Source organism: Miniopterus natalensis, chromosome 5, assembly GCF_054644295.1.
Source record: "Miniopterus natalensis isolate mMinNat1 chromosome 5, mMinNat1.hap1, whole genome shotgun sequence".
NCBI lineage: Eukaryota > Metazoa > Chordata > Mammalia > Chiroptera > Miniopteridae > Miniopterus > Miniopterus natalensis.
In genome coordinates this window covers 40,543,663-40,568,301 of record NC_142085.1, presented here as the reverse complement: position 1 = coordinate 40,568,301, position 24,639 = coordinate 40,543,663, and the positions used below count along the sequence as shown (strand labels likewise).

At 35.2% G+C, this 24,639-nt stretch overlaps 1 protein-coding gene across 4 annotated transcripts in view; it reads right to left on the bottom strand.

Moving 5' to 3' along the window:
- DOP1A (DOP1 leucine zipper like protein A) overlaps positions 1-24,153 on the bottom strand; it is an 86,013-nt gene extending 61,860 nt beyond the window's left edge. For 2 of the 4 annotated variants that reach the window (XM_087817484.1, XM_087817483.1), the window contains exons 1-4: positions 10,072-10,977; positions 8,054-8,235; positions 5,283-5,453; positions 2,867-3,056 (exon numbers count right to left, since the gene is read on the bottom strand). In XM_087817484.1, the coding sequence (XP_087673610.1) occupies positions 2,867-3,056; positions 5,283-5,453; positions 8,054-8,235; positions 10,072-10,209 (681 nt within the window). In that variant the 5' untranslated portion in view covers positions 10,210-10,977. Of the gene's footprint in view, positions 1-2,866; positions 3,057-5,282; positions 5,454-8,053; positions 8,236-10,071; positions 10,978-20,508; positions 21,107-24,078 lie in introns of those variants that run through there. The other 2 variants (XM_016207340.2, XM_087817482.1) reach the window with 2 other exon arrangements.
- Between the last annotated feature and the right edge of the window lie 486 nt (positions 24,154-24,639).

Below are 24,639 nucleotides of genomic sequence, written 5' to 3'. Positions count from 1 at the left end.
GTACATAAAAATGGTATAGCCATTTTAGAAAATAATTTGGCAATTTCTCATAAACTTAAGTATACATTACAAGAAAAGGTAGGAGTAAATCCTGTGACCCTGGATTAGACACAATTTCTTAGATATTATCTAACACCAAAAGAACAATGGTAAAAGAAAAAACATAAATTGGACTTGATCAAAATTAAAAGTTTTGTGCTTCGAAGGACACAATCAAGCAACTGACCCCTCAGCTGCCGAGCAAGCATTTGTAGCTTGTATGTTGGCAGAATAGGCTAGAAGCTTAGTGTTGTGACCTGTTTTAACAATAAAGTATCTTGAAAATTTAAAAAAAAAAAAAAAAAGGACACAAAAAAGAAACTGACGTGCTGGCCAGTGTGGCTCAGTGGGTTGAAACATCATCCAGTACCCTAAAAGGTGGTGGGTTTGATTCCCAGTCAGGGCACACACCCAGGCTATGTGTTTGATCCCTGGTATGGGGTGCATACAGGAGGTAACAGATCTGATGTTTCTGTCTCACGTTGATGTTTCTCTCTCTCTTCCTCTCTTTAAAAATCAATTAAAAAAGCCAAAAACATATATCCTTGGGGATTAAAAAAGAATGAAAGAAACCAACAAGATAATCCACAGAATGGGGGAAAATATTTTCAAATCATATATATAAAAGGGTTACTACCCAAATTATATAAAGGACTCCTACAACTCAACAGCAAAAAGAGAAATAATCCAATTTAAATAATGAGCAAAAACTACGAATAGACATTTCTCCAAAGAAAATATAAAAATGGCCCAAACCACAAGAAAATACATTCAACATTATTAGTAATTAGGGAAATGCAAATCAAAACCACAATGAGCTAGCACTTCACATCCATAGGATGGCCATAATAAAAAGACAGAAAATAAGAAATGTTCACAAGGATATGGAGAACACTTATATATTGCTGATGGAAATGTAAATTGGTACAGTCACTTTGGAAAATAGTTTGCCAGTTCCTCAAAATGTTAAACATAGAGACCCAGCAATTCCACTACTAAGTATATACTCAAAAGAAATGAAAACATATGCAGAAAAACTTATACATGAATGTTCACAGAGCATCATTCTTAGCAGCCAAAAAGTAGACATAACTCAGAAGTCCATCAACTGATGAATGGATAAACAAAATGTGATATATTCATATAATGGAATATTATTCAGCCATAAAAAGGAGTAAAAGCATGTGCTCATACATGCTTCAACATGAATGAATTTGAAAATATTATGGTAAGTGAAAGAAGCTATTCATAAAATATTATATATTGTATAAATCCATTTATATAAAATGTACAGAACAGGCAAATTTATAGAAACGGAAAATAGGTAAGTGGTTCCCAGGGGCAGGAGTGAAGGGGTGTGGTGTGATTAATGGGCATGGGGTGATGAAAATGCTCTGAAATTAGACAGTGACAACAGTTGCAGCTTTGTGAATATATTAAAACCCAATGAAATGCACAACTTAAAATGGTAAATTTTATGGTATGTGAATTATATATCAATAAAACTGTTATTTTTAAAAAAGTTAAAAATACTATGTAAACCAGAAATTCCATTCCTAGGTATTTTCCCAAGAAATAAAAACATATATCTACACATACAACTCTAAGCAAATGTTTATAGTACCTTTTTCATAATTACCCCAAACTGGAAACAATTTAATCATCTATTAATCAGTGAATAAACAAACAAACTGTGGTTCATTCATACCATGTTATACAGCAAGATAAAGGAACAAACTATGCACATATGCAAAAACATGGATGAATCTCAAATTTGTTATATCAAGTTAAGGAAACAAGTTAATGGCTAATACACTATGATTCTATTTATATAACATTCTAGAAAAAGCACAACTATGGAAACAGAAAAAAGACCAGTGTTTGCAAAAGCCTGGGAGTGTAAGAGAAGGGGAGTGAACACAAAGGGACAAAAAAGAATATTTTGGGGTGATATAAATGTTCTTAATTATAGTATTGGTTACATGACTGTGCGTCTGTCAAAATTCATAAAACTGTACATGTAAGACAGGGTATGTTCAGTGTATGTTAATTATACTTTAATAAATAAAACCAAAAATGTGCACAAAAATCTGTCATTTCATAATCATATGAGGGAAAAGTACTAGGTGATTAATCAAAATGTTTTTTTAAACTTTCAAAAGTATGCTTGAGGGTTTCTTTGTCGTTTATTCCTTGAATATCTTAAGAGTACAGCACTCTAGAGATAAATGGTTTCCTTCTGTTCTTAATCTTCAATTTTTTTTTTAAAAGTATAAGCAAACAATCAGCATGATTTTTTCCACTATCTTTTCCTGTCTTTTAGTACTACATCCTCTTACACAAGTCCCACACAGAATATGGTATCACTTTGTCCAAAATCTGTCTTTCCTATAAAGAAAACTGATCAAAGAGTAGGTTCACTTCAGAATAATATTATAATATAATATAATATAATATAATATAATATAATATAATATAATATAATATAATATAATATAATATAATATAATATAATATAATATAATATAATATGGCTATGTTAACAGTGGTTTGATCAGTTAGCAAGATGACATAAAGACCATTTATTTGCTTGAATAACAGATAATAAAGATAACACATAAATAACAATTTTCTTTCCATGAAAAAAATTTGAAGATTTTAAAAACAATAATTACTGATTATTCTGGCCTTTAAGTTTCCCTGATGAAAAATATAAGCTTGATGAAAATAGGAACTTTGTTCGCAGCACAATTTTCAATCTCTGTCCGAAATAGTGTGCTAGCTCTAAAGAAGTATTTGTTAAATGAGCAACCATATATGGACCTACCATTAGCTCAATATCACTGCCAATTATATAAAGTTGATCTTCCATAGAAAGCTTCCTGTTCAAATGGGCGAGAACATATGTGATTCCAGGTAAACGCACAGCAGGACTAGTGAGGAGACTGCCCCAGAGGGCACTGTAGAATGCTGACTGGTCCACTGCAGCAGCAACCTTTTCCAACAATGTGTTTGTTCTGAGGGGCAAAGTAAAGTGGTTTAAGAAGGGAAACATTTAGTTTCAGGTTGTTAAAAATAAATCATTATTCTCTTCCGGAATGTGTGAAAGCATCCATGTTATAGTTACATACTCCACCCCAGAGACAAGTGTGATAGACTGGAAGAAATTAGAGACTGTGAAAGATTTAGAAATCAAAAGACTGCATTTAAGTCCTGGCTCCACCATTTACTAGCTGTGTAATCTGGGAAATCATTAATATCTCTTCAGTTCAGTTTCCTCATCTGTAAAATTAAGACAGCAACAAAAACAATACCACAAGTCCAATCTATTTCAGTGGATTGTTAAACACCATATACATTTTAGTTAGTAGTAATCTTATAGCAAAATATATTTCCTGTTAATTTTCTATAAAATCTTAAAGGGCATTTCCAAATGTTTCCTTCTCTTTGAAATCACACTACGTAATTCACAACTTTGATGAATTAGACCTATAACAAAATCATTACTGCTGTATTAAGGACTACGTTTAAAGATTACTCTTGATTTCTTATAAACATAAACAATAGACAAATGTTGATAATATTATAGCACAGTAGAGTGAAAATCAAGAGAATCTGATGTTTTATTGTTTATTTGCTATGCAATTTAATATTAACACTAATACTAATCCCTTCTGACCTTAATTTATCTATGCATTGAAAGAAGAGCATGTTTACAAATCCTTTCACAGAATTTGTGTGGAATAGCTGGCTAAACATAATGCTATGGTTTGAAAGTTTGTATCCCCTCAAAATTCCTATGTTCAACTCTAAAGTATTAGGAGGTAAAACCTTTTGGGAGGTGCTTAAGTCATGAGGGCCCTCCTTAATGAGATTAGTTTTCTTATGAAAGAAACCCCACAGACCTGAGTAGCCCCTTCTACTACATGAAGACAGAGAGAGAAGACTCCAGATACAAACTAGAAAGAGCACTCACTAGAATAAGAGCATCTGGCAAACTAATCTTAGAGTTCCAACCTTCAGGACCATGAGAAATAAATTTGTTGTTTATAAGTTACTCAGTCCAGGGTACTTGTTATAGCAGCCTAAATGAACTAAGACACACAACAAGATAAATCATAGGGATACCACATTAATAAAGATCATCATTCATTTCTATGTAAAAATTTCTAATTCTAACTAGTAGAGTTATAAAGTGATATTGATTCTATGCATCCTCCCCTTAGGAGAATTAATGTAATGATTTGAAACAACTGATTTATAAATTAAATAAAATAATCTCACATTATGTTTCTAAAATTATCAAAAAATAAGTAAAAAGTTAATAAAAAAGTGATAAGGGGGCAAAATTATTTTTTCTCAATGTAGCCTATAAGGGTTATTCAATATTTTCAGGGTTAGGTTCTTACTGCATTATGGGAGCAGATGAAATATAATAAAAGGGAGTAGTAGGTAAATGCACTAGAATAAATTCTTTAAATTTAAAAAGTCTACTTATAAAATAAATTTGACATTTTCTATTTCTGCCATCTGAACTCGTAAGTTCCTTTTCATTAAGAATAATGAGATATTACATATACTTAATGCCATCAAGCATTGTCTACAACTATTAACTTCCAAAAACATAATAACAGGCTCCAAAACAGATCAAATCATTTTCTCTGAAAAGTTAATATCAACAGTGTTCTGTCAACAGCTAATGAAACAGCACTGCACTTGGAGCTAGGCTATTTTCCAGCATTAACAATTTAAAAACTGCTGGCAATGGCCTGATTTCCCATTTTAAAAATTAATCTAAATGTCCTACCTATTATATTTTTATTTTAAATTGTGGGTCACAATATTTTGAGTGACTTATATATGCTAGGCTGTAGACTAAATGTTTTAATTATTACAATAACACAATGAAATAGGTATTATGCTTGCTTTATAGATAAGGAAATTGAAAATAGTTCAGAAATGATAAAGAAAAGCTTTCCTGAGCTCACACAGTTTCTGTCGAACCAGGGTTTGAACACAATCCATTTATCTGCCAAGTGTGTACTCTCATCACCTAGCTATATTTTTAGTGTGATACACAGACTAATTAAAATAATTGTTTTGCTATAGAAACCTTCAGGTGGTATACTGTAAGATTAGAATAATTAATTTTTGAGATGTTAAAACATTACTGATCTAAGGATGCTGGCTGACAAATCCATGATTTCAATTACTTCGCTGCTCTGAACACACCGCCATCTTACCTCTCATAGTATTCTGACCCTTCTTCTAAGCCAGGAAGAATACCAGTTAGCAGTCCTTGTAGACCAGGCTTCAGTGTTTTACCCAAAGGCAAGTAATATATCTCATACAAACTTAGCAATGTTGGTTTCACAGACATGGCAGCATTTGCAAGAAGAGGAAATAATCCAGAACTGTTTAGAAAAAATAAAAACATTAGCAATTATACACTAACAAACGAGACAACCTAGAAGAAATGGAAAAATTTTTAGAAACATAGCAGTACTAAGACTGATTCAGGAAGAAATACAAAGTCTGAATATACCAATTACTAGCAAGGAGATTGAATCAGTAATCAAAAATTTCCCAATAAAGAAAAGCCCAGGATGAGATGACTTTACTGGTAAATTTTACCAAACATTTAAAGAATAATTAATACCAATTCTTCTCAAACGCTTCCAAAAAAATCGAAGAGAAGGGAATACTCCCAAACTCATTTTCTGAGGCCATACCAAAGCCAGAAAAGGGCATTACCAGAAAAGAAAACTATGGACCGACCAATATCCTGAAAAATGGTAAGAGCTGAAGGTCATTGACAGAGCCAGGGCCAGGGTATATAAAGCCACAGAAGCCATGATAAGAACTTTGAATTCTGCTTTTAAGTATGACAGAAAAGAGTCAATGGAGGTTTTCAGCAATGGGATGACAATATTTAATATATTAAAAAGTTTACTCTGATACCGTTGTGGAGAAAAGGGTACAAGAGGATAAGGGCAGATGTGTGAATGTTATGAGGCCAGTGACAAAGACCAAGCTAGATATGATGCTTACCCTATAAAACTCGTCATTTTGCAGGTGAAAATACACAGAGGTGAAGAAAATGGCCCAAGGTCATAGAGCGAGTTAGTGATAAAGGTAAATAGTCTTGACAGCACTGTGTCTCTCTTAACACTATGTGACAGAATTCTTAGTGACAGATGGACATGGGAGGAAGGAGAATACGGGCAAGCAAAACAAGAGATCAAGCGTAACTTTCAGATTTCAGGCTTGTGTAAATGGATTGACATGGTGCCATTTACTAAGCTTTAGTGCACTGCAGAAGACCAGGTTATAACAGAAGAGGGTGAGATTAGTGTGGAACAGGTTGAGCTTCAATTGCTTTTTTAAAAATTAAATTTATTGGGATGACTGTGGTTAATCAAATTTTACAGGTTTCAAGTGTACAATTCTATGAAAATAATCTGTATACTGCACTGTGTATTTACCACCTAAAGTCAAATCTCCTTCCATCACCATATATTAGACCCCCCTTTACCCTTTACTACCCCCAACCCCCTTTCCTGCTGGTAACCATCATACTGTTGTGTCTGTTTTTGTTGGGTCTATTTGTCCATTTCTTGCTTTCAGTTTTAAATCCCACATATGAAATTATATAATTCTTGACTTTTCCTGATTCACTTATATGACCCAGCAACCCCTCTTCTGAGTATCTACCTGAAAAATTTGAGAACATTTATTTGCAAAAATATATGCACCCCTATGTTCGTTGCAGCATTATTCACAGTGGCCAACACATGGAAACCACCAAAGTGTCTCTTGATAGATGACTAGATAAAAAAGATGTGGTAGCCTGGCCAACATGGCTCAGTGGTTGAGCATCGACCCATGAACCAGGAGGTCAGGGATCGATTCCTGGTCAGGGCACATGCCTAGGTTGTGGGTTGTGGGTTGTATCCCCAGTAGGGTGCGTGCAGGAGGCAGCCAATCATTGATATTTATATCTTTCTCTCCCTTTCCCTTCCTCTCTCTGAAATCAATAAAAACATTAAAAAAAAAAAAAAGAGAAAAAAAAAGATGTGGTACATATATACAATGGAATATTAGCCATAAGAAAAAATGAAATACTGTCATTTTCAACAACATGAATAAATCTTAAGACTATCATGCTAAGCAAAATAAGTCAATTGCCTTTTAAAGATCCCCATGGAGATGGCAAGTAAACCAGCAATTTAAAGCAGAAGCCAACAATGATATCAAGTTGGTGATATCAAACTGGAAGTAAGCACATTAAAGATAAATCATGGGCATGGATAAACCCGCTCAAGAAGCAAATATAAAGTGAAATCATAAGGTACAGAGGACTAAGCAAGCCCTAAGAAACTCCATATATAGATTTCAGGGAAAGGAGGGAGGGCTGGTAAAGTGATCAAGTAACTAAATGAAGAGCAGGGTATCGCAGAAGCCAAGAGAAAAGAGTATTCCAAGCAGAGAATGGTCAACAATGTTGAAAGCCACTGAGAGGAAAAGTACCTTAATTTTTCTCAGGATAGTTCTGAAGCTTAAAAAGGTAGAAAGTACTGTAGTTTAGTTTCAACAATTTTGAACGAAAACTTCATAAATGACCTCTAAGAAAAAATTTTACATTAAGGAATATTCTAAATTTTTCTGAGTCACTTAACTATCAAAATATTTAAGATACATATCTGAGGCTCTGGCTGGGTAGTTCAGTTGGTTTGAGCCCCATCCTGATATGCCAAGGTTGCAGGTTTGATTCCCGGTCAGGGCACATACAAGAAGCAACCAATGAATGGAACAACAAATCTATATTTCTCTCTATATCTCTTTCTCTCCCTTATCCCTTCCCCTCTCTCTAAAGAAAAAAATAAAATAAAAAATTTTTTAAATCCATATCTGAAAACCTCCATCAAAGAATTTTCAATATTTTAGCTTTTACTACAAAAAGCATAAGATATTATTTTATTTTTATGTAAACAGATAGTAAAATTATTCTTACCTATATAAAAAAAGATCTTTGGCAAGTCGCTTAGGTCCAATGATTTTGAAGATAATTTCATATGTTTCAAGTGCCTTCCGATGAACTCCACCTGGTAATGCTGGATGTAAACATTGAGCTAGACGTTTGCCTATGGTCAGCTTTTTGGGCACTACTTGGTACTTTGCATTATTTTGTAAAACCTTGAAAAAAAATATTAATTTAGTTTAGAAAAAAAATACATTTCATATTATTTCCACTTTCTAACACATTATTATCAAAAATCCTTACAGTACTTCTTTATACTTTAAAAATATTAGAGAGGAGACCAACGAACTTTGATTTTTGTCAGTTACATCTATCAAGGTATATCATATTTGAAATTAAAACTGGATCTAGAAGTACACAAAAAGTCCTTTATTTTACAAAATAAAGAACTGAGGTTAAAATATATAAAATGAGACTTGCCAAAGGCTATGTATATATAGCAGAAGTATCAGCACTACCTCCCAGTTCACAAAAAAAGTAGAGGCTAAAACTAATGTCCATTCTATATTTAAAAATATAAAATCCTTGCCTTGTTTCACTGCAATTTTAGGTAAGTTTAATCAATGACTTGAATATCCTACTTTGTGTTATCTGGATACAAAAAAATCTGTTTACATGAGTACTAATTAACTAGAAAAAACCTAGTTATGTATGTAATTAAGCAATTAATTACCAAAATTTGGAATTGCTTTTAAACATAGTTCTTAGCAAGTCCTCAGAAAGAGACTCTTTAGACCAAAAAGGAACCTAACTACCTTTAGGCAAGCTAGTACTTTTAATTGCAATTTCACGGGGTTGTAAAAATTTGAGAATTTGTCAAATTTCATATTATAAATGTTAGAAGTTAACATGCCAAATATAACTTTGAGCATCTAATTTTAAGATAAATCCTTGGCACACTGAAAATGAAAGCTTTTCTTTTTAAAATATCAAGGTAATTATCTATAGTATCAGATGGAAAACTAGTGTTCTTGGTGTATATGTTAAGACAAATTTCTTTCCTAATAATTGTACAATAAACTGTTTGATGTCAAAATTGTTACTGGGCCCCACCCAGATGGCTCGGCTGGTTGAAGTATCATCCCTTACACCATTAAAAAAAAAGTTTTCTGGTTCAATTCCCAGTCAGAGCACATAGCTAGGTTGTAGGTTTGATCCCCGGTCAGGGCTCCTAGGAGAGGCAACCGATCGATGTATTTCTCTCACATCTACACTTCTCTCTCTCTCTCTCTTGCTCTTCCTGCCCTTCCACACTCTAAAATCAATAAAAACATATCCTTGGGTAAGGATTAAAAATAAAAATAAATTGTTATTGAATGAACTTTCCTTTTCTATCTGCTCCCCTGGTCCATTTAATATTTAGAAGCATTCCTATTCAATGACAACTTTTTCAAGTCCAAAAAATAAAAACTATGGGTGTAAGGTGATAAAAATTTGACTTAAGGAAAAAAAAGTGTCAAAATTTAAAACTATGAGTTGATCAATACCACCAGACAAGTAAAAAAAAATCGTTCAAGGCCAAGTTCTAAGTGACTGCTTGTCACTTTTGTAAAAAGTTCTTACTGACTATATAACTAAGGCTTGCCTGGATACAAAATATTTCCTTACTGCTACATCCCATTTGGAAAGAACATATTAGTTACTGCTTTCCATTTTCAGGTTTTCCCTTTGTTGCCAAGAACTCCAGAACCATATCAGATGGTCAATTACAGATACTTATTAGCCCTCGCAGTTAGCATATTTGCTTCCTAGTCTTGTGTTTTTATAGGTAATGATGATGATAACTATAACTTTCAAGCACTGTTGTTATTTTGGCCTTAAAAATATGCCTGACTATACAGGGATGCAATTCATGAGGTAAAATAGTAACAAAAGTAATTCTGAGGTTATGTTTTCAAATTTTTTACTTCGAGATTTAGAGAAATCTAATAAGTATAGACAGAGATTTCTGACTTTTATTACTTTTTATGAAATGGATACAAGTGACATACCTTATTAAGTTTTCCAAGTGCTGATATCAAATCTGCCCATTCACTGGAGTACTCAAAATTCTTTAGTGCTTTGTCAACTGCAGCTACATAATTTCTGTATTTGGAGTCACTCAGTAACTCCAGCTCTTCTGTGTTCATCCTCCCACAGAGTCCCACTAGAGGCCGGTTCCAAAATCATGTAGAATCATTCCCTACAAAAGAATTTGGCAGGAGGAACCACAGTAAAGTATTAAAATGGGTTTGGATGCTCTTTCTACTGAGTTAATGACTAGCTTTAAAATTTTTCTTAAATTAGAAGTGGTTAATACTTTGTACAGCTAGTATGTAGGGTCATGGAGTATTCAAAGACAGCTTCGAAGATAATTCACTCTGTGCTCCTTCTTAGGAACTGGGAAATGGCTGTGAGATTTTAGGAATATAAAAGAGTAGAAAATACTCCTTTCAATTTAGAAATCATGTTATTTCTCTGTCTTATTTGCTGATATAACATTTCTGATATACATACCTCTACACTGTTCTGATCCTAAAGTACCGTAAGACTAGTTAGATTGAAAACATCAAGAACATGCAAAAAAAAGAAAAACAAAAGAAAAGAAAATGACTTGGAGATCATCTTATTTTATTAAGCAATAAATTAGCATATAGTATGAAGGAACATCAGCTCTTTGACATTAGACCTTAATTTCTTAATTTTAATAAAAATGACAAGTACATGGAATGCTTTAAAACATATTCACAAATTCTTTGATATTACTTTCAAAAAGTGGAACCTAATCCTCCAGCCCCTTGGGCTGGACTCTGTGGCTCAGTTCTGAGGAAAATAATCAGTCCTAGCCATTACGCATTGTCATTTCTGCCTATGTCATAAAAGCACTCTGGCTTCTTTCTTTCTCTCTCTCTCTCACCACTAGCTGTGGGGAACGACAGCCATCATGTCATGAGGACACTTTGAAGAGCCCTATGGAGAAGTCCCGGTGGTAAGGAACTGAGGTTTTCTGCCAATGGCCAGGAGAATAAGCCATTTTAGAAGCAGATCCTCCATCCCCAGGCAAGCCTTAATTTGGCCGCAACACTAAGCTATATCTTGGCTGTAACTTTATGAGAGAACCTAACCCAGAACTATATAGCTAAGTCCCTCAAATTCATGACCAACAGAAAGTTTGCAGTTATAAGCCACTGAGTTGGGGGGTAATGCATTATACAGTAATAGATAACCAACAAAGAGTAGTAACAAGAGTGAACTGAGGTTTAACTTAGAAACCAATGTGGCCCCTCCACCAATTATTTTGTATCCTATCTGACCTTTAACCAACTCTGCACCTTTCCTTAGAGCTGGGTTCATGGCTTGAAAGAGGGTCAAAGAATGGGTCTCTGGAGTCTAAAACAATTAGTGTGGGGAATGGTTTAAAAATAGCGTTTTCAACAAATGTTTTGGGGTAACTGGATACCCACATCTGTAAAAGAATGACATTTACTCCATCCTCACACCTACACAAAAATTAACTCAAAATGGACCATAGATCTAAATGTAACAGCACTATAAAACTCTTAGAAGAAAATACAGGATTAAATCTTTGTGACCCAGAGCCAGCCAATCTTCTTAAAAATAGCACTAAATGAAAGAACTACAAGCAAGAAAAGAAAAAAAATAGATAAGTTGGACTACATCAAAATTAAAAACCTTTGTATTTTAAAGGACATCAACAAGAAAATGAAAACTCACAGAATGGGAAAACATGTATCTCCCCTATTTCCAATAAGGAAATTAAAATATATATAAAGAACTCTTACAAGTTCATAATAGAAGGACAGATAATTTAAAAATGGGCAAAGGGTGTGAGTAGACATTTCTTCAAGAAGTGTATACACAAATGGCCAATAAGTACAGAACATGATATTCAACATCCTTAATTTCCAGGGAAATGCAAATGAAAAACACAATGAGCTACGTAACACAACGAGGATGGCTGGAATAAAAAAGACAACAAGTATTGGTAAAGATATGGAGAATCTGGAACTCTTGTATACGGCTGGTGCAAAAGTACATTAGTGCAGCTGCTTTGGAAAATAGAATGGCAGTTCTCAAAAGATTAAACATAGAATTACCATATGACTCAGCAATTCCACTGCTAGGTATGGTATATATACCCAAGAGAAATGAAAACATGTTCACACAAAAACTTTTACACAAATGTTCACAAAAGCACTTTTCATAATAGCCAAAAAGAGGAAACAACCCAAATATCCATCAACTGATGTGTGGATAAATAGAATACAATGGAATATTCTTCAACCATAAAAAAGGAATGAAGTACCGATATATGCTACAACATGGATGAACTCTGAAAACACACTAAGTAAAAGAAACCATTCACAAAAAAACACATATGAAATGCCCAGAACAGACAAACCTATAAAGACAGAAAGTAAATTAGTTTTTGCATAGGGTGGCAGGGGAAGGGGGGAGAGGAATAAAAGGGGAAATGGAGTGATTCCTAATGAGAATGGAGTTTCTTAATGGGATGATAAAACTGTTCTAAAATTGATTGTAGGGATGGTTACACAACTCTGCAAATGTATGGAAAACCACTGAATTATACACTTTAAATGGGTGAATTGTATGGAATGCAAATGATCTCAATAAAGGTATATAGGGTGTCCCAAATAAATGTATACACACTTTAACAGTTGATAACTCACTTAATTTTCACTCCTTTTCAGGTTTAACTGATTTGAAATAATGGGTGAAGCCAGACTAAGCTTTGAACAATGAAAACTTATCCTAAAGTGCCACAAGACTTTTTTTATAGGGATACATAAAAGATAAAGTTTGCGGTATAAAACCAGCAACAGTTGACAACTTGAGGGCGCATAAATACTGAATGAAATTATTCTTGATGTTTGAGATTCCAGTGCTTTGGGCTACCAGCAGTGCCTGGACCAGACGGTCATCAGTTTGAAAACAGGTGCTGACAAAAAATTATTCATTTTCTGTACATTCATTAAATTTTGAAAACGAACTGTATGTTAATAAACACTGATTTTATAATCAAAGTGTGTATACATTTTTGGGGACACCCTTTTAATCCACTTTGAGTTAATTTTGTATATGGTGTAAAAGAAGGTTTCAACTTCATTCTTCTGCATGTGAAAGAATACCATTTTCCCAGTACCATCTGTTGAAGAGGCTACATTTCCCCATTAAATGGTCTTGAGACACTTTGTTAAAGATCATTTGACCATATATACACTTGGGGTTACTTCAGGGTTTTCTACTCAGTTACACTGGTCTATATGTCCGTCTTTATGCTAGTACCACACTGTGATGATTACTGTAGCTGTGCAATAGATTTTAAAGTCTTTTTAAAAATTTATTTCTGCCTGAAACACTAAATCCCAACTTAACCTGGCTAGTACCTATTCATCCTTCAGCCTCAGATTGTATCCCCTTTGGAAAGTCTTCCCTGACCATTCCACCATCTCTTCAACACTCATATACATACCTCCTTCCTGTGAACTCCCACTACACATTGTACTTCCTCTATCACAGAACTTTCTTTGCTTTATTATAATTGCACTGTGACTCCCTAGGGTTAATGATCATTGTGATAAAGCCCTCATCTGTCATTTTAGCTCTCACCTCCCCAACTCTAGCAAAGTGCTTGACCCACAGTAAATGACCAATACACATTATAAAAATTAAATGACAATATTATATACTCAGCTGGTAAAAAGAATGAATAAAGTCTATGTATTGATTTAGAAAATGCTCCCAAGATATATAAACTAAAATAATCAAGGTGCATAACCGTGTTTATAGCATGTTACCATTTATATTTTTTAAAGGGAGGAAATATATATTCATATATTTTGCATATATATGATAAATTTCTCAAAAAACACATAAGAAAATTTTAAAACTGATTACCACTTCCTGAGGACCAAGTGGATATTGGGTAGATGGGGGCCAGGGAGAGGGAACCTTTTCACTGTATACTATTTTTATACTTTTAAAATCATGTGACTTAATCCCTATGTATTGTATTAAATAAGTTCAATACTTTTAGAGTGAATGAAGGAATATGTCCCAAAAGATCAAATGGCAGCTGTGTAATATGTGGCATTTCCTCCCTCTTTCATTTCATAATAAAAAATAAACCAAAATGAATATAATCTGTACCTTAAATATTACATTTGAACCCAGAGTCATCCCACCTCCCCAAATAACCACAGAGATTAGTAATTTTTTTTTAAATCCTCACCCAAGCATATTTTTTCCATTGCTTTTCAGAGAGAGCAAGAGAGTAAGAGAGAGAGAGAGAAACACCGATGTGAGAGAAGCACATCAGATGGTTGCCTCCCGCAAGTGCCCGCACTGGGGCAGGGGATCGAGCCTGTAACCGAGGTACATGCCCTTGGCTGGAATTGAACCTGGGACCCTTCAGTCCGCAGGCTGATGCTCTAGCCACTGAGCCAAAATGGCTAGGGCAAAGATTAGTAATTTTGTCAATAAAGAATTTGTTTTGTATAGTACAGTAAAATTATTTTTTGAACAGTCTTTCTAAAACCATGAGCTGTGTATATACCACATACTGAGTAATATGAGCTGCTTATTATTTAGAGACTTGTTCACAAAATAGCTTTATAAGAGGTGGTAACTACCAGCTTCCAAGATGGCCTCCAAAGACCCCAACTCCTGGTATTCAAGCCCTTGTGTAGTCCCCTCCCACACAAAATTACAGCTGGCCTATATGCACAATAAATAAAATATGGAAGAGGTAAAAGTTAGGTCATAAAAGACACTGCAGCTTCCACCTTGCTGTGCCTTAGATCACTCATTCTGGAACAAGCTATCCTTTGTCATAAAAGCACTCAGAGAGCCTGTGGGGATGCCCATGTGGGGACGTGCTGAGGCCTCAATCTAACAGCCACAAACAACTTGCCAGCATATGAGAGAGCCACTTTGGAAAGGGATTCTTCAACCCCAGGCAAACCTTTAGCTGACTGTAGGCCAGGCCAACATCAGACACTTAAAATCAAGCAGAACCTCACAACCAAATTGCTCCCAATCCCTTCTGACAGAAACTGTGAAAGACGTATTTATTGTTGTTTGAAGACACTATGTTTTGAAACAGTTATGCAGCAAGAGATTAGAACTAAAGAGTGTATTTTCAAGTAATTATTTCCTTTCTTAAACCACAACCTCTATAACTTAAAATACATAATAAAATAGTTATCAGATCATATAAACCTAATGGGTAGCCTCAAATTACAGAATTAGAATCAGGTAGGCTTGGGGAACAGTGCTTCGAAGACAGCCTTCCAATAACATGCCGGATGCCACACAAACAAGTTTTTGGACCACTCATTCAGGATCAAAGGTGAACTCCTAACTGGTGATAATACCTATGGAACTGGTGGTATGGAGGTTATTTAAATATTAATTTTCTTCCAAAATGACATATGCTAACTTTAAAGCAAGTAGTATGTTCTACTTTCTTCCTCAGGAGAAAAACTGTCTGGGAAACTTTAAAATTGAGACACTTTGTAAAACATGTATAAGTGTGCATAGAAAACCACAGTGCTGAGTGCACCATGTGGCAGACAAAAAGTATAATCAGCAGGCCAGGGTGGCATTTGTGGTATATAATATATAAAAGTTCCAGCTACCGGGAAAATTGGATTGATAATAACACATATCCTAAAGGTTTCAGGCAGATGATATTTTATAGTACTTTTTCATAATGTAACAGCACTGGAAATGCAAAGCTATTTACCTGTTTAATTTAAAGGACTAAGACTGCTGTGCTTTCATAGTTTTTCTGATTATAGTCAGATGTCACTTTTAAACGATGACAATCTGCACTGCCTCTATACTGCTGCTTTATTTTATGGTAGAGACACAAGAAAGAAACTACGTATTTGGGCGATGTCTCTTTTATGAAACAAAGGGCTCTTTTCTTCCCAATTAAGGTTGCATCCCAGAACCTTAGATTAATAGCAATCTGACTCCTGGTTGAGTAGCAAATTATTGTGTGTACTGATAGACCTAGTATTGTCTCACTCAGGTAAATTATTTTTTCAAAAAGAGTAACACCAAATAAGTGGTCTACTTCCCTGAACTCTTTATGCATGAACACAAAATAATACAATTTACACATTAAGTTCATAATAAAGATATATGCCTATAAATAACCACAGCAAGTTGAAATGTAAGACATATTTTACAGAATAGGGAATTTATTTTCCTGCCTGTTCATACAAAATTCTTGCCATAAGAGAGTTTTTCACTTCCTCATGAGAAATTAGACTGTAAATGTCTTCTGCAGGATGGAAATAATGAAAATATAGCTTAAACTTAAGAATAAAGGAAGAAATAAAGGCAGTATCAGATCCTATTAAGTTCAATACATCATCTACTCATAGGAAGTTTGCCAGATAAACATTACATTATTAACATTTCATCCAGTCATCACTTTGTCATATAAAAGACTCCCAGTGGGTTTTAGATTTAGATTTTTTTTAGACTGAAGGGTTTATCTTAAAGCTAATGTACCCTAAGGACAAAGCGGTGATAGTTGTTTTATTTGTAAAAGTAACATTAAAAGCATTTTTGAAAAAAGTAGATACAATTCAATAATAATATTAACTTTTCATTTTCATAACATATTTTTCAAGCTAACTCTAGTATACCTTTTAATTGAGAATGGAGGCTGTGTTTCTCAGTTCTTTCAAAGGTAAAATGCTAAGGAATTTTCAAGCCCTATATAATACAGTGTCTTCCAAAATTTTAGCCACCAATCAGATATGAGATGATTTTATGGGCACCAAGGACAAGGGCTAAGTGACACTGAATCAAATGGGCAATTTATTATACCTTCATTCTATTTTAATTCCTCAGACTACATCAGGAGGTCTCAGATTGGTGTGATCAACACACCTCCTTAATTCTTGATCATCTCCCTTTTAAACAAAAAACAATAAATCTAAAGCTTAGATTCTTCAGCAGGCAATTCATTCTAGCTAGAATTTAACAACTGCCTTGTTTCCATTATTTTCATCTTTTTGTCTACCTTCTGTTTATGGCAAGTAATACCTGCTTTTTACTTATGGTAATTATTTAAAGTTTCCTTTAAAATCATTTTAATAACGACATTAACATAAAGAAAAGTAAAGAAATAAGTATGCAGGAAGTATGCAGTTGTGGCCAGCATATTGAAGATGATATAAAAATGACTGTTTGACAGTGGCCTTAAATGACACACTAGATCAGATGGATTTGATTGATATCTTCAGAGCATTTCACCCCAAAGCAGCAGAATATACATTCTTTTTACGGGCACACAGAACATTTTCTAAGTTAGACCACATGTTAGGACACAAAACAACTCATTAATTAAAAAGGCTAAAATAATATCAAGCATCATCTCTGACCTCAATGGTATGAAACTATAAATCAATTACAAGGAAAAAAAACGTAAAAAACACAATCACATGGAGGCTAAATAACATGTCATTAAACAATGAATGGGAAACAGTGAGATCAAGAAAGAAATCAAAACATACCCTGAGAAAAATGAAAATAAAAACACAATACCCAAAATCTACAAGAGAGAAATTCACAGCACTATAGGTCTGCCTCAAGAAACAAGAAAAATCTCAAATAAAATATAACTTTACACTTAAAGGAACTAGAAAAAGAACAACAAAGAAAGCCCAAAGTGAGTAGAAGGAAGGAAATAAAAGATCTGAGAGGAAATAAACAAAATAGAGTCTCAAAAAAACAACACAAAAGATCAATGAAACCAAGAGCTGGTTCTTTGAAAGATGAACAGGATTGATAAACCTTTAACCAGACTCATCAAAAAAAAAAAAAAGAAAAAAGAGAGATAGAGAAAGAGAGGATCCAACTAAATAAAATCAGAAATTAAAGAGAACAACAGATACCACAGAAATATAAAGAACATATTATGAAAAACTATATGCCAACAAATTGGACAATCTGGAAGAAATGGAAAAAATTCCTAGAAACATACAGTCTCCCAAAACTGAATCAAGAAGAAACAGAAAATTTGAACAGACCAATAACTAAATTGAAATTGAAGCAGTAATCAAAAAACTTCCAACAAAAAAACGTCTGGACTGGATGGCTTCACAAGTGAATTTTACCAAACAAAGAAGAACTAATTACCCATCCTTCTCAAACTATTCCAAAAAATTCAAGTGGAGGAAAGACTTCCACACTCATTTTACGAGGCCTGCATTATCCTAATTCCAAAACCAGATAAAGACACGACAAAATTATGCACCAATAACCCTGATGAACACAGCTGCAAAATTCCTCAACAAAATATTAGCAAACCAAATCCAGCAATACATTAAAAAGATCATACACCATGATCAAGTGGTATTTATTCCTGGGATGCAAGGTTGGTACAATATCTGCAAATTAGTTAATACGATACATCACATAAACAAAATAAAGGATAAAAACCATATGATCATATCGATAGATGCAAAAAAAGCATTTGACAAAATCCAGCACCCATTTATGATAAAAACTCTCAGCAAAGTGTAAACAGAGGGGACATACTTCAATGTAATAAAGGCCACATATGACAAAACCACACCTAACATCATACTCAATGTGGAAAAACTGAAAGCATTCCCCTTAAGATCTGTAACAAGACAAAGATGTCCACTTTCACCTCTCTTATTCAATATAGTACTGGAAATCCTAGCCACAGCAATCAGACAAGAAGAAATAAAAGGCATCCAAATTGGAAAAGAAGAAGGAAAACTGTCATTATCTGCAGATAACACGATACTGTATACAGAGAACCCTAAAGATTCCACCAAAAAACTACTGGAACTAATAAATAAATGCAGTAAAGTAGTAGGATGTCAAATAAATATCAACACTGTTTACATTTTTATACACCAATAATGAACTATCAAAAAGGATATCTAAGAAAACAATCTCATTTACAATTACATCAAAAATAAAAATAAAATACCTAGGAATAAATTTAACCAAGGATGTAAAGGACCTGTACTTGAAAAATTATAAGACACTGAAGAAAGAAAGTGAAGAAAATACAAATAAATGGAAGCATATACTGTGCTTATGGATAGGAATAATAAAAATTGTTAAAATGTCCATACTACCCAAAGTGATCTACAGATTTATGCAATTCCTATCAAAATACCAATGGTTTCACAGAACTAGAACAAATAACCCAAAAATTGATATGGAGCCCAAAAAGACCCTGAAGAGCCCACAGCAATCTTGAGAAAGAAGAACAAAGTTGAAGAAATCACATTACATGATATCAAACTATACTGCGAGGCCATAGTAATAAAAAAAGCATGGCACAGGCATAAAAACAGACATGTAGATCAAAGGAACAGAATATAGAGCCCAGAAATATACCCACGGCTATATGGTCAATTAATATTTGTCAAAGGAGGCAAGAACATACAATGGGATAAAGACTGTCTATTCAATAAATGGTGCTGGGAAAATTGGACAGATACATGCACAAAAAATGAAACTAGACCACCTTCTTACACCACTTACAAGAACAAACTAAAAATGGATTAAAAACTTAACTGTAACACTTGAACCATAAAACTCCTAGAAGAAAACACAGGCAGTAAAATTTCAGACATTTCTCTTAGTAATATTTTTTCTGATATATCTCCTTAGGCACGGAAAACAAAAGAAAAAATAAATGGGACTGCATTAAATGAAAACATTTTTGCACAGCAAAGGAAACTATCAACAAAATGAAAAGACAACCCACTGAATGGGAGAAGATATTCACCAATGATACATCTGATAAGGGGTTAATATCCCAAATTTATAAAGAACTGATACAACTCAACACCCCAAAAATAAACAATCTAATTAAAAATGGGCAGAGGACCTGAATAGGCACTTTTCCAAAGAGGACATACAGATGGTCAACAGACATATGAAAAGATGCTCACTGGCACTAATCATCAGAGAGATGCAAATTAAAATCACAATGAGATATCACTTTATACCTGTCCGAATGGCTACCATCAACAAATCAATAAACTATAAGTACTGCCAAGGATGTGGAGAAGAGGGAGCCTTGTACACTGCTGGTGGGAATGCAGATTGGTGCAGCCACTATGGAAAACAATAGGGAGGTTCCTCAAGAAATTAAAAGTGGAGCTGCCTTGTGACTCAGCAATTTCACTTCTGGGTATATATCTGAAGAAACCCAAAACACTAATTCGAAAGGATATATGCACCCCTATGTTCACTGCAGCATTACTTAGCATAGCTGCTAAGCTATGGAAGCAGCCCAAGCAAGTGTCCATCAACATACAAGTAGATAACAGAGCAGTGATACATATATACAGTGGAATATTACTAGGTCATAAAAAATAAGGACGAAATCTTACCATTCGCAACAGCATAGACGGATCTGGAGAATATTATCCTAAATGAAATAAATCAGTCAGAGAAAGACAAATACCATATGATATCACTTACATGTGGAATCTAAATAGCAATATAAATAAACAAAACAGAAACAGACTCATAGATAGACTGATAGCTGCCAAAGGGGAGGGAGTTTGGGGAAAAGGGTGGAAAAGGCGAACAGATTGAGAAGCACAAATTAGTAGTTACAAAACAGTAATGGGGTTACGTAAAGTACATCATAGTTTGAAATACAGACAATAATACTGTAATAACTATGTATGGTTCCAGGTGAGTACTGGAAATATCAGGGACACACTTTGTAAAGTATATGATTGTCTAACCACTATACTGTACAGCTGAAACTAATACAAAGTAAAATTAAATGTAAACTATAATTGAAAAAAATAAATTTTAAAAATGACTGCAGTTTGAGAAATACTACACTTTTCCATTGGGTCAACAAAGAAATGTAAGTGCCAATTATAAGCATGCCATTCATTTAGCCACCAAAGACAGAAATGGATGTTCACAGAAATGTAAATAGGGTAGCCAGGAATAAAGGAAAGTACTTCAAAATGAGGTGGCATTTGAGCTAGGACTTGATAGGTGTGATTTAGACATGTAGAGACAGAGCACTGGAAGGGAACAAAAGCATGACCATAGAGACCTGAGTGGTGACATGTTTCAAATCTTGACTGTGGTGGTGGTTACATGGGTGTGTATATAATGTACATATAAAATGAATGCACATTATTATATGTAAATTTTCCCTTAATAAATTTGATACCATATATTTGACCTATGTAATGAAAAGTCATTGAGGTTTCAGGCTTGACTAGCTTAGGGAGGGGGAGGTGAATACAATAAAGAGAAAAGGGAAATCACATTTTAAAGACAAGGGGATCAAAAGTATTTATTTTCATGTAATAAATTTTCAATTAAATCTGTTAGCAATAATTAAAAACAGCAGCTCTATACTTCTACATGATAGTTTCATTTCAGGGAGAGAATTTATCTGAATTAAGGCTTATCTATTAAATGTATTATCCACTGGAAACCCCCCAAACAAAGGAGTACATTCATAGCACTCATTCCTAACAAAGAGTAACAAAGAGTAGAAGTAGTCACACTGGCTGTGTGCTAGTGACACCTGAAAGAATTTAGCAAATTTAAGATTGTATTCAACACTTCGATCCTGATAGTAAGCAATTTAGAAACTGTCTTACACTTTATCTTTTAACCTTTAATTATTTTCAATGACCTGACCTCTTAAAATTTAGTTATTAATTATTAAGTACATTTCAAGTGGCTTTTATCACATTTCATTTCATAGTTGAAGAATTCATGACTAGAGAGGGAAATCATTCATAGTAAAAATAATTTCATTAACAAGTCTTTACTTGTTAGAACTTTACAATGCTATTCTTAATAAAATCATACCATAAAGTCAAATTCAAAACATGAAATTATGATATAGAAAAGAATCAACAGACCAGAAAAAAAGAAGATAGTCTTCTGCTATAAATTAAAGCATTAGGCCCACAGAAACCTATGTGCATCCTTAATATTAATATTTTACTAAGGAAAATATGTCTCTGTTATACCAGTGAGTTTGCCACTAGATCTTCATGCTCCAGAAAGCTCAACCTGAAAGCCATGTGGGAAATTTCAGAGTTGGAAGGGGGCTCAGATCAAGTACTGTAATTTTAAAATTGGTATTCTATTTAAATTGGTACAGTAAGTCAGTTCTTGGAACTGAGGTCAAACAGCATGTAACGAAACCAATTCTACCATAGGCTGATTGACATAAACAAGTTGCTACAGGAACGATACAAGGAAAGGACATTGAAGAAAATGTTATTCTAGGAGAATATTCTATTTTTATAATACTCTATTTTTTAAAAATACTCTATTCTTATAGTATTTTATAATATATTTTGTAATTATATTGTAGGATACGTTAACAGGTTGGCCATGAGAAAACAGGCTCTCTGCCCAGGTAAGTTTAGGAAATGCTTCAATAACATTCCCTTGAGGATTTACATGCATATAAGCATAGTAGTAAAGGTTTTGAGAGCCCTGCAGTTAAAAGCAAATCAAAAGTGAAACTTCTGATTAAACCCAATGTGCTCCCAAGTTATTTGCCATGGAACCCTGTTTGGGGGCAGTAAGCCTATTACTGAATTCAGAACAGTGTTCAGGGGAAAACCTCAGTTTGAAAAATTCTTATCTTATGAAATTCCCTTAAACAGATGACAAAACTGAGGCCTAGAGAGATCATACCAGGTTAGCAGAACAAAAGATTTAAATGAACAGGACTCCTTTGGCTTTATATACATAGACATTTAATTAACAATAACTTAACATTTTGTGGTGTCACATTTTTAGGTTTGTGTATTAACTTAGGTGTTTTTAATTCTTCCTTCAAGACTTTATCTCCTGATAATCACACCCACCTGGAGATTTGCTATTGTTTTGCGATTCTAGGAATGATGAAGCGCAGAGTGGCAGCTGAAAGTAATCACTAAAAATGAAACATTTGTACTACAACTGGTGTTAATTTACTCTTGTTATAACTTCTGTCAGTTCAACTAAATCACTGTGTTGCTTATCAGGTGGTGAGTTACTTAGCACCTAATGCTAATATATATTATTCATGGTAAAATTAAGATCTTAAGTCTGCATAGAAGATAGCCAACAAGAAAAAGGAGAGATTTTTTTCTATAGTTACGTGTCAGGCAGTTTCCTAACTTTTTTTGTAATTATAAGAAAAAGTTTTTATTACTTTAACTATGGTCTCCAAATCAAGTTTTCCCGGTATTTATGTTTCTCAAACTCCAAAGAACTCTAAGACAGTGGAAGGATAATCAAAACTCAGCTTTAAAAATGTACCGTTGTGTGCCACTCCTCTCCCCCTCGGGGTAGGAGAGAAGAATGGAGGCGGCTGAACCAGTAACTATAGTTTATGCTGCAACTTCGGAAGCCCTGGGAATCAAAGGTAATCATTGTTAACTTCCTTATGACCAACCTGACTTCCTCTAATCAACTTCTGCACTCCTTTCCAACCCCCCACGTGGGTTTTTAACCAAGGCTGGCACTCCCTGGTGTTACAATATTTAAAAAATCCAACAAATTAATGAGACTGCGCGTTGCTTTGACTCCTCCAACAAAGAGACGACCCGGCGCGCCTTGACCGCACAGGTGCGCCCTCCCCTCCAACCTGCGCACAGCTCGGCCCCGGCGCCGGCGGCTCGGGATCCGCCGCAGGACGCCCGGGGCCGCCCTCGCCCGGGCCGCCCTCGCCCCGGCCGCCCTCGCGCCTCCGCCCAGCCCCAGCCCGCCCAAACCCGCGCGGTCCCGCTGCCCCGGAAACCGGAGGACGGCCGCCCGGCGTCCCGGCTTCCAGCGGGGCCAAGGGGGCAACACCCCCAACGCCACAGCAGCCTGACCCGGGACGTCCCCGCGGCTCTGGAACGAGCGAGGCCGAGGAAGCCGCTCAGGGCTAGCGGCCGGCCTCCCCACCGCTACGGGGGCGGAGACACGGTTACCTGCGAGGGCTCCGCCGCTCCCGCCAGGGCCGCTCTCCTGGTAACCGCGGCAGCTACACTGAGGCCGAGCCCGGAGGGCCTAGTGACAGCTCCCAGCGTGCACCGCGCCGGCGCCCACGCCCACGCCCACGCCCACGCCGGCGTCGACGTCGGCCCAGAACTCTACATTCCTCCCCCGTCAGTTCCTCCGCCCAGGCGCTGGCTGTCGCCAGGGCGCCCCCAGCGGAGTGTCGGGGAAGCGACCGCGGCCCTCAGCTGCAGAAGTGGGCCTGGAAAGGGCTCTCTGTAGCAGGTGCTTTCAAGTCGCCAGTCCCAGCCCTGTCCGTATAGAGCTTGAAGCAATGCTAGGAATTGAAAATAGTGTTTAAATATTACTTAAGTAATTATTTAAGTATAATTTAAATAATTCCTTTGTATTTCTTATATGTGACGTTGAAAGACTTAGGAGACAAATAGTCCTTATCAGCTTTGTAGTGTGTCTAGAACTCTCTAAATCAAGTAGTTAAGCACTGTTTTGCCTAGTCAAAAAAAAAAATTTTTTTTAACCAATGTTGACTATAT